General features: G+C 39.3%; 1 protein-coding gene across 14 annotated transcripts in view; it reads right to left on the bottom strand.

The window, feature by feature from the left end:
* MSRA (methionine sulfoxide reductase A) overlaps positions 1-12,896 on the bottom strand; it is a 426,469-nt gene that overhangs the window by 246,352 nt on the left and 167,221 nt on the right. For 11 of the 14 annotated variants that reach the window (XM_072719626.1, XM_026007825.2, XM_072719628.1 and 8 more), the window contains one exon: positions 10,139-10,207. The exons of 2 other annotated variants lie outside the window; for them this stretch is intronic. In XM_072719626.1, the coding sequence (XP_072575727.1) occupies positions 10,139-10,151 (13 nt within the window). In that variant the 5' untranslated portion in view covers positions 10,152-10,207. Of the gene's footprint in view, positions 1-8,245; positions 8,367-10,138; positions 10,208-12,896 lie in introns of those variants that run through there. One more of the 14 variants, XM_072719630.1, reaches the window with a different exon arrangement.

Raw genomic sequence — 12,896 nt, 5'->3', positions numbered from 1 at the left:
TAAGCCAAAGCATGAAAAAGTGCTCCAGGTGAGACAGCCCAGCTGTTAGTCTTCACAGTGGGCAGCAGTCCTGGGGAGGCTTTGTAATTTCTTGGATGCTTATCCAGACTCATCAGTCCTATATTTTGACAGCACTCCACATTTAAAAGCAAGATGGCCCCCAGTCCTCAGGCTCTCTCTGGAGTTGGCTTTTCATCCTGGGTTGCTGAGGCTCAGGACTGAGACTCACATGGCAGCACATCTCCTGGTCACAAGATCTGGGGTGAGAACAGCAGAGAAGGTGGCTGCTCCCCAGATCCAGCTTTGCTGGAGACATACCTACTACCACCTATGTGCCTGCATCTTTGTTTTACCCAAATCTATTGAGCCAATCTGTCTATCATGATTATATTTTCAAGTGTTTAACCAAATGCTTATAAATTTCAATAATTTGATTAAATGCACACATGAAAATGGTCATTCAGCCAAATTAAAGAGGTTTCCATTACTTGTTAAATCATTTTTACTTAAACAATTATATTTATATATGCTTATTTTTAAATATTTTATTTATTTATTCATAAGAGACGCAGAAAAAGAGGCAGAGACACAGGCAGAGGGAGAAGCAGGCTCCATGCAGGAAGCCCGATGCAGGACTCAATCCCAGGATCCCAGGATCACGACATGAGCCAAAGGCAGGCACTCAACCGCTGAGCCACCCAAGCTTCCCATTTATATATGCTTCTAACTCATGAGTATACATTTAACCCATGTTCAGATCCATGGAGCAAAATGGCAGGTAAGGGGGGAAAAATGATGCTTCTTTTTACATCAAACTGGATGTCAAGGTAACCAACTAGTTAATAAAAGGGAAGTTTCTTTTTATAGAAATATTCTAGTTCATAAATAAAAGGAAATGCTAGAATTAAAAGAGCACCATCCTGCAGCCTCTAATAAAATAATGGATCTAGGCAATGATCATTAAGGGCTGGTAACTTAATTATTCAGTTATTAAATGCCTCCTAAATGGTTTACATACACCACCTATGGACTCTGATCAGGACTCTAGCTCCCAGTTCTTGGAAAATATAGAAGAATGACAAACATGATCATTCAATCTAAACTGAAGGAAACAGTGCAGAATAAGTTATCTAATTTCTTGAAAAAACAAATTACAAAGAAAAAGAAAGGGATGAACTTACAGATTAAAAGAAACTAAGTATTTATACCAACTAATTACAATGTATGGATTCTAGTTGGATCTTGGTTCAAACATATGGACTCATGGGATATTTGATGATATTTTAAAAACTGTGCTTTTGGTGTGATAATGGCATTGTGGTATGTTTCCTAGAAGCTGCTTATTTATTTATTTATTTACTTACTTACTTACTTACTTACTTACTTACTTACTTACTTACTTATTGAAAGAGAGAGAGAGAACATCCAAGTAGGAGGTGGGGGGTGGTGGGCAGAGAGAGAAAGAGAAAGAGAATCTTAAGCAGGTGCCACACTCAGCACAGAGCCTGACTTGGGGCCCAATCTCACAACACTGAGATCATGAACTGAGCTAAAATCAATATTTGGACACTTAGCCAACTGAGCCATCTAAGCTCCCCCCAGAAAACTGGTCTTTTAGAGATATATACCAAAATATTCATGGATGAAATGAGATGATATGTGAGATTTGCTTTGAAATAACCTGAGATGGAGGAGAGAAGTAAGAATATACATCAAACACACTCAGCCCTAACTGATAACTGCTGAAGCTGAGTAAGGGAGGCTTCATTACCTGAGTTTAATTTTAATATATTTGAAATTTTTCACAATAAAGAACTAATAAACAAATATTTTTTAAATCCACTGAAAGAAATAATACTGATAGAAAATTCTTTATAAGATAACCAGACCATTGATTGTTTTAGATGCAATATAAGTAATTTATGGGTTAAGCCAAAGCCCACCAGAAAAGCACACTGTGGTGCCTATGGAGATGTGTGGACCAAATATTCCCTAGTGAATGTCAGGAGCCCAAAGAGAAGAGTAGTGTAACCAACAGCTCACAAAATCACTCCAAAGGGTTATCAGTAGTACTGTTAACTGTCTTATATTACAGTGTCCACCTTATACATATCCTTGAAAGAAATTTCTTTCTCATTCTAGATTCTGGTTCTAGAATCTAGACTCTACTTTTGAATATTCCCCCAAGCATGTAGATTTTCAGTATCATACCCATTAGGATGCCTACTAACAAACAACACATGCTGCCAGGGATGTGAAGAAATTGGAATCCTTGTGCTGTGCCAATGGGAATGTAAAATGGCCAGCCAATTGTAAAGAGATGAGATGGCAGTTCCTCAAAAAATGAAACACAGAATCACCATACAATCCAGCAATTTCACTTAAAAGTATTTTCATGAAAAGAACTGAAAGTAGGCTCTTAAAGAGGGTATTTGCACCCATGTTCATAGCAGTATTATTCAAAATAGCCAAAAGGTGGAAGCAACCCATCTTCCTTCAGTATATGAATGGATAAACAAAATGTAGCATATACATCTGGTGGAATATTACTCGACCTTAAAAAAGGAAGGAAATTCCAACACATCACAACATGGATGAACCTTGAAAACATTATGCCAAGTAAAATAAGCCAGTCACAAAAGGATAAATACTGAATGACTCCACTCATCAGAGATATCTAGAGTAGTGAAACTCCAAGAGACGTGAAGTAGAATGGAGGTTGCTAGGGGCTGGCTGGAAACAGAATGGACAATTATTATCTAAGGGATACAGAATTTCAGTTGGGAAAGATGAAAAAGTTCAGGAGATGGATGGTGGTGATGGTTGCAAAATAGTATAACTGTTCTTCACGTCACTGAACCATACACTTAACAGTGGTTAAAATGGCAAATTTTATATTATACATATTTTACCACAAGTTTTAAAAACTGAAACCAACCATACGACTAACTGACTGAACTTCACAATGCTGCTAGAAAATATAGAGCCAAATTTGTGGCCAACTTTTATAAATTATATTGTATTACCACATGCACTACTGGTATATTTCATTTTTCATATTTTTCTTTGGTCTAACATTTACCTCATTCTAATATATGCTATTTTGCTTGTATCTATTTGTTTTCCTTTATTTTGTTTTATAACAAAGCCCAGGATAAATGGTTGGAAAGAGGAAGAGAGAGACAGAATATTCCACTTTATATTATCTGCAATATGGGGTTCTGTATTTTTCTAAAAAATGCTACTTGAGTTAAATTCAATAATAATTAACTCTAATTTTTTTCATTCTCCATATCTACATTTCTCTTCAAAAAAGCTAATTCACAGAGAAACAATAGATATATAATTGTTTCTTTTGCACATCCTATTGAGCATATCTTCTCTGCAGGAATTTAAGAAATTACTGCCATATTTGTAAAATAAATTATATAACTCTTCTTCATTTTCAAAACTTAAAAAAAAAAAAAAAGGTGGTCAACTGGATGGTCACTATATACTAGGATAACACAACTGATCAACTCAATAGTGGAGGCCAAAGGAAAATCATGGCACTTTTTGAGAGCTCTATATTGATTCAGAAAGATGAAGCCAGTCTCATTTAGCAACATGATAAGAATGGCCTAACAGAAGTTTAACAAGGGCTGGTCAGTACTGGGCCAACGTTAGATTAGTTGTCCACTAATGCAATCTGTTATCCTTCAAAATCCCTGAGTTACAGGACTCGTCAGGTATTATGCAAGACAGATTATGGATCAAACGGAAGTAATATTGGGGTCAATCACCTGGGACCTGGATCAGAGTGTGCTCTGACTGGGAAGACCAGGTGGCCCCTGTGGAGCACCTCCCTGGCTGTCCTGTGAGCAGCAGTGCCTGAGATCTGACAGCCAATTCCGTCACCACTATCCTAAGTGCCTTGATGCATATTAGCTCATGACATTCGGACAACAACCCTATGGAGTAGACATTCTTCCCCTCATTTTACAGATGAGGAATGGGGCTTAGGACAGGTAAGGAGCTGGTTCTAGACTCATATCTGACTGCACAGGTCTCTGTGGATTTGGAATTCTTTATAGACTACTCCACAGCTCTTGTGTGTGTGTGTGGCAAGGGGGACTTATTTTCTGGCTCTTACATGCATTCCAAATGGTTCAGGTTGGTGGATGCATGATAACCAACCATTATTGGATTCGGATTTACTCCTTTCTACAGTGGGTTCAGTTCCATTCTCGGAGCACAGAAACCCCCACCCACACTCCTGCTTCCATATTCTAAATATATCCCCCTTTGACCCTCCCCACCCCAGAATACACTCTCAAACTCCACAGCTGTGTTCTTCTGGACCAGGACCAGGTGGGCTGCACCATTCCAAGCAATGCCACACAATCCAAATGGGATTTTCAGCTAGGTCTCCTCCTCCTTCCCTGTATTATCTGACCTCTTCAGGCTCAAAAATAAAAATAAAAATTGAGATCATAGCACACATGAGAAAGACATATAAAACAAAATATATCTTAAAACATGTCCCTAAATGACCAATTATTGTCCCTCAAAGGTGCTTCAGATTATATGGGAGGAAGGCCTGTTTTTGTTTCCCCAAGTGCCTCATCACTTAAGAAGTTTGCACCAGTTAGCAGCCTGCTGTTCTAACAGTCTTGTGAATTTAGATTGTTTAGTTAATTATAAACACATTTCAAAGTCATTCTTTCTGGCCTTCTTCCTAGAATGAGTGACTGCCACTCCACAGCTCACAGAATGGTCTTCAATGGTTTTCAGTCAAGGTTCAGGGAGAAATATGCCACACCGGGATTTGATTATTTACCAACATAATGTTGGATTCAAGCCAATGAGACACCAATATATTTTCCTTTGAAGTCTGACATATTGCCTGCTGCTTTCAATGCTGTTTTCTTGGCTAGCAGACAAAATAACTGTGGCTGTTTCAAAATTCACCTCCAGTTGAAGTCGGGGCGGGGGGGCAGGGGGATGTCTTGGATGTCTTACGATTGGTTCATCTTACAGACACTGATCTCATTCTCCTCTGGGGTGCTGTAGGTGAGGCCCCTGGACTGAGGTGCATCTGCAGGCTTATGCCAGCCACTAGCCCCTGCCCTGGAATCAGTCCTTCCACACATCTATTCAAGAAACAGTCTGGGGAATTCTTGGCACCCTGGCTATAACAAGGTCATCAGCACATTTTCATGATATCTTGGATTGTCTTTTGCTCCCTCTCATTTGAGAAGCACTAAGAGAACCTGACAAAGAAATCATGTTTTGCAAGGGTTTGAGATCACAGGGTCATTGCTGTCACTGTAGTGGGAGCCTAAAAAGCACCCTAAGAACTCATGGAGATACCTCTGCTATTGTCCCTGGTATCAACTCCTGTACATTAAGATTCCTCACTGCAGAATCTTACCTTGCAGCAAACAGCCTCGGTGTGGGTTTCTAAATGATAGGATCAAAGGGTTTCTCATTAGAAGTAACTTTTTTCAAAAAGGCTTAACATTCTGAAATAAAGTAAATGCTCATTAATTAAGAAGAAAGGCTCTTATAGGCTATTTAATACCATTTCTCAATTGGTTAGGAATGACCACTCTATCATTTAAATACCTCTAGTGACAGAAAACTCATCACCCTACATCAGTAGACGCTAGTAGTACATATTAAAATTGCAAGGGTATAATCAGATCAATTCCCTATCTCTCACTAAAGAGCTATGAACCAGGTTTTATAAATTTAAATTAACTTTCAATTTCAAGTCATTCAGAAAGAATATAACAATATTTATTGAGAAAATCGTGGAAGTTAGTAAAACTTGTTGATATTAGATTATATAGAATGTAAGTCTAGTCTACCACATTGTAATTTTTTTCATTTGTTTACTTCCTTTAACATTCATTATTTTTCAATTTCAACTTTACTCAATGCGTGTTTATTACTCTTGCCAAAATATTTTATAATATACACTCTTATTATTGGGGGACATTATACCCCAGTTGTCTGAAATCCTTTAGGTTTGTACCTCATTGTTTTATTTTTTTTTTAAAGATTTTATTTATTTATTCATGATAGTCACACACAGAGAGAGAGAGAGGCAGAGACAGGCAGAGGGAGAAGCAGGCTCCATGCACCGGGAGCCCGACGCGGGACTCGATCCCGGGTCTCCAGGATCGCGCCCCGGGCCAAAGGCAGGCGCCAAACCGCTGCGCCACCCAGGGATCCCTGTACCTCATTGTTTTAACATAATTTTAACAGCATCCATTCACCCTCAAAAGCATCCTACTTTGAATGATAAATTTTATGGTAAAGTACTGTATTTTAAAGTTTTTAAACTCAAGTATTTCATTTGTTTAAAATTATACTAAAAATCTTCCCAAATTCACAAATCTTCCCAACTCCTGACTTCTCTGCATTTTCCTTAATTAATAGGTTTTTATTTTATTTTGAAATGAGACATCTTCTTGACTACGCAGTATTTTTAATAAAATGAAAAGTTGTCCGGTGCTTAAAAACCACCACAACAGAGAAGCTGGAGCCTGTGCTCTCTGCATGGATAGAGTGGCTCACTGCCAACGGGATGTCACTTTCATTAAGTTATTGAGAGCCAGAGAGAACCTTTCTCAGTCAGGCACAGCATGCTGGCAAATGTAATATGGATGTCCTCGTGCCTGGGAAAGCATTCCCTCCACTTGACCAGATTTCTTTCATCTTTGGGTGCCTCAGTTTCTCTGTCTCTAACAGTGCACAATAGTGCCCACCTCACAGGGCTGTTGTAGGATTAAAGGGACAATAGCCATAGGGCACTCTCAGCCACCAGGAACAAAGACATTAAGTAATTGCAAAATGTTCAGTTCTGCTTCTCCAGCTTGTGGGAAAAAGGCTCCTGCTGACTTGAAAGAGAGCATCATACACAGACGAGGAGAAGCCCACTGGGCGAGCAAAGCCTGTTACCTTCATTATCATTGTCCTAAAGTGCAGAGGACAGAAAGAGCAACAAAGAATCTTAAGAACTGTGACCACACAAAAACAAGACAAGGACTAACAAATGGGCCATGAAAGAAAATGTGAAAAAAATTGAACATCTTAGCCTAAGAATAATCTGTGAAGATTATATACCAGAAACTAAGGACCACCTATATATTCTTTGGTCACTTGATATAATGACACACTCATATGTTTTTCACAGTGGAGCATACTCTGTCCCTTGCACTACACTTCCTTACGTTATCCACTCTAAATGCCTAATGGCAGTTCAATGACCATTTTCAGAGTGGATTAAATTTGAAAGTTCCTATGTAGACAGCATTCTGTAAAGTACATTCAAGTGATTAACCAATAGACAATAAAACTGAAAGTGGTGATACTATTTTGTCATAAAATATTAAGATTTGCAAGGATGAAGAATGAGTTGGGACAAATAGAAAGTGCCACTGGTGCCTTGGTGAACTCACAGTCAAGTATATGTAAGACGGTCTCCTGTACATCAACAAATGCTACTGACATCAAATGGGGGAAAATGATAAATAGTAGGAGATGTCATTCCAATACTATTTTCCCAGCAAAAGCTGTAACTCAAGAGTCCTTCAGAGCACTCTGGGAATTCACAGAAATTTACAAATCAATTTGCTAAATTGGCTTGGCTGGAAATCATGCTTTCGTGCATAGATCCAGCTGAAAGGCATTTCTGCATCTACCATACTTGCCCGTGGCTTCCTCCATCAGTGCTAAGAGTCAGGGGGCATCACAAAAAGAGTGTGGGCTTCAGGGTCAGTTAGACTTGGACTCAAATTCTCTCTCCATCATATCACTGGCTGAGTGACTTCGGATAAGTCACGTGAGCACTCTGTGAAGAGGATTACATACTCCTACCAGCCTTTCGAGGTGCCAGGAGGATTAAATGTCCAACATATGTCAAAGAGCCAAGTGCTATATACTTGGTTTAACCTTTTCAGTCGAGCTATAAACAACCCAGAATGAGAGAAGCCCACCCCCAGAACCATCTGCTGCTTCTCTCTACTGCAGGCCAGGTGGACAACAGGGAATGAGATCAGTTTTTAAAACATTAATATAAAATGCTTGCACATACTTAACCCAAATAAAGACCTTAATTTAAGCATGTGTAAGAGCCAAACTGCAGTTCTAATGATGTAAAAGTTCTTGGATGTCAAAAGATACTGTATTTTACGATCTATAGAATTCTGCACTTGTAGAAATTAAACATGATTCAACTCTTTTAAAAGCCACACACCTTAGCCATTCACAGTGGGTTTCCTGAGGACTGCATGCTGCCAGATGAGCCTTTGGTCTTGAATATGTAAGATGTAGAAGCAAAGGAGCAAGTCTCGGAGCACTCTGTCAGCCCTCTTATTCTATAGGGTGAAAAAAACCAAGGCTTGGAGAGGGGAACATGCTTGCCCAAAGCCCAAAGCCAAACACTGAAGACCATGGCTTAGGATTCTTAGGAAAACCCCTATACACCAAAACCAAGACAAATAATAATAATAATCTCATCAGTGAGCTTCATTCACTGATACTTCCAAATCTGTGGCTGAACATCACTGCCTGCCTGTGCTGGGGCTCTCCTGTGGGAAGGAAGCTTTCCTCCAATAACACAACAGAGGGAAACATGCTAAGATAGGTCAGTCTTGTTTTATATTTCCCAATAGGACATGGAACTGAATTTCTAACATGCCTGGGGATGAAAAATCTGAAAGACAAAAAGATCATCAAAATAACCCTTTGAGCACTGATGTGACATCTGCCATCCCCTGGGAACAATCCTAAACCTACAACTCCAATAAAATGGCATCATCTGAACATAAGTCCTCAGAGGAAAGTTAACGAATTAAATATTTAGCACACATTTTTAGAGTGTCCATTATGTTCTTTTACTACAAAATCAAATTCTTCATTTAAATTTCTGAGCATAATAATTCCTAACCACTGATCAGTGTATTTTAAAAGGTGACAGCCCATACAGAGCAAGATTTACAAACACCCAGGCAGAATTAGCTCCCTGTTTCATAACTCTGCAACTGTTAATCATCATTGATTACTAATTCTGGTTCCATCTCTGTGAATAAGCTAATGTTTTATCCTGAATAGGCTAATTTAGAGATGGGTCATCCTGAGGCTAATTTCCAGCTCAAAGACACCTCCATGCTTAAAGCAGTTTTACATCAAAGGCCCTTGTAGGAGACCATCATCAAGATCAGGGTAGAATGGAAGCTAGAGGAAGGTATAAAGTCAGAGGACTTCAGGATTTCAGAATAGGACAGATCACAGAATCTGTATAAGTGCTGATGGGAAGGATCCAGAAGCTAGGAGAAAATGAAAATCCAGAGGACAGAGACAGTAATCCCTGAAAGAGTAAGTAGAGACAGGCCATGGGGGGTGCCCAGTGTATTGCTGGAGGGATGGGGGGGAGGGCGGAGGCTAAAAGGAAGAGGATGTCAGAAATAAAAGGGAAGGAACAGAGGAAGGAGGGAGAAGAGGAGGTAGGCAGGCAAAATAAGTGCCAGGTTAGAGACATTTTGAAGGAAGTATGGGTGACATTCAACATGGAAGGAAGGAACCATGAATTAAAAACGACCTCATCACCAAAAGATTCGGAATCTAATAGAGTTCTGCTCAACCAAATAATTGTATATCGTAAATATATACTCCGAGATTAGACTTTATTCTGTTTAAGATGTTTTAATTGATTATGCCAAGTTCATAATGGAAGAAGAAGAAATTACTCAATTAGATTGATTTTTGTGGAATAACAACTCAAAACTACTTGAACCCCAGCCTTTGACAAAATTACATATCAATGTACAGGGGGAAAAAACCCTTCTAGGAAAGAAAAACTCAAAACTGTAAATTATCAGGTTAATTCACAGTGTGGACGTAAGAAATAGCAAATACACAGTTTGATATTTGGTTTGCAAAGTGAGAAAAGAAAGCATATTAAATTCTATAGAATAAGCTTTTCTGGTCCCAGAAATTCTAAGAACTCGATAGTTTTTTTGGCTCCAATGACTTGTAAATATCTAGAAGAGCCCAGATTTTGAAGCCCTGAGGACACTTGCTAAAACTCAGAAATTTGGCACTAGTCTTTGCACACAATTTGGGTTTTCTTTCAGAGTTGATATCTTACCAAATACAGCCATCTGTGTTCCCTCTGGGAAAGGTTCAACTGTTCTATTGCCATTGACATGATGTTTGGCTAGAAAAAAAAAGAGGGAGAGAAGGAAAGAAAGAAATACAAGTTAAGTGTAAAGTTCCACACACATACTAACACATGTCATTAAATGTGTCAAAGAGCCTATTTCTCATTTTTAGTTAAAAATGGCACCAAAGTTTACCCTTTTATGAGAGTTTCAATTATTTTGTTTTTAATCTCAGTTACTGAAGAGCCTAGATATGGTCTAGTTTCAAGCATGTAGTTTTACAAATGAGGGCGCCAAGGCTTGAGCTTGTGCAGAGCTGGTGGCAGCAGAGCCAGCCCAGCCCCAAAATTCCTGACTCCTAGCCAGAGGCCTCACAGCACCAGGCCAGCCCCTGAAGAACAAGGGAATCTCAGGGCTCCAGGGGAAATTGGGGAGGCTTCATCTGAAGACTCCTGATTATCAAAACACTGACCTAATCAATGAAGTGAGCTGTGAAGACAGCAGGGTAGCACTGGAGCCAACTTTTCAAAAAACAGAATAGCAGGACACACCATTTTACTACAATTCAAGCACTGTTTCCAGGAGCCAAAGGTATTTGCCTTCTTAAAGACCAGATGGGATATTCCTTCCAATGCTTCTTACTAATATTCATCCACCCTTGTTCCCTCTGCCAATCATCCTTCCCACCCTGTGCATATTAAGAACTTAGAAATAAGAGGTGACCAGGTTATGGTTTTCCAGCATTAACTTGTTCTCATCACCCCCCAAACTGCAGTCAGACAGAGCATATCTGAGTATGATCCATCTAAGAGTATTTTACTAATATCCTCAGCAATTTTTTGGTATGGGCATTTATGTTGAAAATGAAAAGAATGGCTAAAAATCCTTGACACTGCGTCCTCTAATACATATATTGTGATGTCCTGGGTCCTGTTAGATTTATGGAACACTGGCATAGGGCTCAGCACTAGAACTAGGCTCTAAGGGGGCTAGGGAGAGTAGGACACAGTTCCTGCCCTCCTGGAGAGTGCGGTTACCTTCAAGAGGTAAGAATGTCAAACTTTATCAGAAAGCTTACAATTATTTGCTAGTCCTGGAATGAGGACTAAAGGTACAGAAAGAGTTCACAGCAGAGAAATAGCAAGCTGGGAGGTAAGAGTCAGGACTGTGGAGGAAGTGCAACCAGCGCAGAGTCTTAGAGAAGAGGCAGGGTTTCGAAAGGCAGAGAGTGAGGAAGCAACCTGAATGAGAGCCAGAATGGATGTGACAGAAGCATCAGTTCAGGCCAGAAGAGTCTCATCTGGGCATAGTACAGGTGATATGTTGAGAAGCAGTGGCAATGAAGGATGGATTGGTAGGCAGGGACCAGGGCATGGAAGGTCTTGAGAACCTAATCCAAACTCTTGGAACTCCAGGCAGCCTCTACAGCACACTGCAAGTCTTTTAGAACCTGAAGCCTTATGAGGCTCAGTTGAGTTTAGACAACATCTTCAGGACACCATCAATTCAGGGACTCTCACTGGTTCTTCAGGGATAGTGGCACTATCTTAGTAACAGAAAACATTGGAGGGAGGGAAGAGACCAGCCCAGGTGCCAGGTGGCCACAGGACCTTGTCAAACACTCATTGATATCGTTAGAACCATTGGTTGCTGAATCCAAAGAAATGTGATAAGGCCTGACATGGAAGTCACAGTTCTATTCTATGGTCAGCACCCCACAGTCCCTGCCTGTGGCTCTAAAAATGTTTGTCTTTACACATATCAAGAGTTGTAAATCCATTCAAACTCTTTGATCCACTAATCCCACTCATAAAAATTCAACCTAAGGAATAATACGAGAGGAAAAAAAAAAAAGAAGAAAAAAAATACATATAATATTTATTACTTGTAATAACAAAATTTTAAAATCAATTCAAATCCAAAAGTACTAACATTGCTTAGAAAATTATAATTTGTGATTTATCTAACACATGTAATATTATGCAACATATTTCAAATAGGGCATTTGAAAGACATATAAAAATGTGAAAAAATACTTGAGATCATGATAAGTGAAACAATCCTATTACAACACTGGATGTAGACTGCAATGACAATTAAAATATAAATGCTTATAGGAAAAGGGAAATGTTTATCTAGCAGAGAAACACACAAAAATGAAAACAACAAGGGAGATCATGCAAGATATTTACCTTTAATAATTTCCTTTGTCATTGTTAGAGTCTCATTCTCTAAATGAAAATATGTTTGTTCAGATTTTTAAGAAACAACAAAATTATGTTTTAAAAAAATTTTCCCACAGTACTTGATTTCCCAGGCCAACCCATCAAGGCTTATTCATAGCCCGGCCCAAAAAATACACATTTACAATGAAAAGTGTAGCCTATATGACATCACTTCTAATCTCAAAAGCACCTCCAACACAAGATGACCTTCCACTCCAAACATGGCCACCTACCAGCAACCCCACCCCTGGGAATAGGACTACTGTCCTACTTTCTAGGCATCGTTGCCTGTTCTTGAAGCCTCACTATCCACATCTAATCTATCACCAAACCTAGCTAGTTTTACCTTCCAGACATCCAGAATCCCTCCACTTCTTCCCTTTACCACTAAACCACTGTGGCTTCCATCGTGGTCTCTTTGCCTGAATTCCTATAAATACCTCTAGGTCATCTATGTCCCCTCTCCAATCCACTCTTCCCAGTTCAAACACAATTAATCATTCAAAAAGAAAGACAAACT

Source organism: Vulpes vulpes, chromosome 9 (assembly GCF_048418805.1).
Source record: "Vulpes vulpes isolate BD-2025 chromosome 9, VulVul3, whole genome shotgun sequence".
NCBI lineage: Eukaryota > Metazoa > Chordata > Mammalia > Carnivora > Canidae > Vulpes > Vulpes vulpes.
Note: the sequence above shows the minus strand (reverse complement) of the source record. Positions and strands in the feature narration are given on the sequence as shown.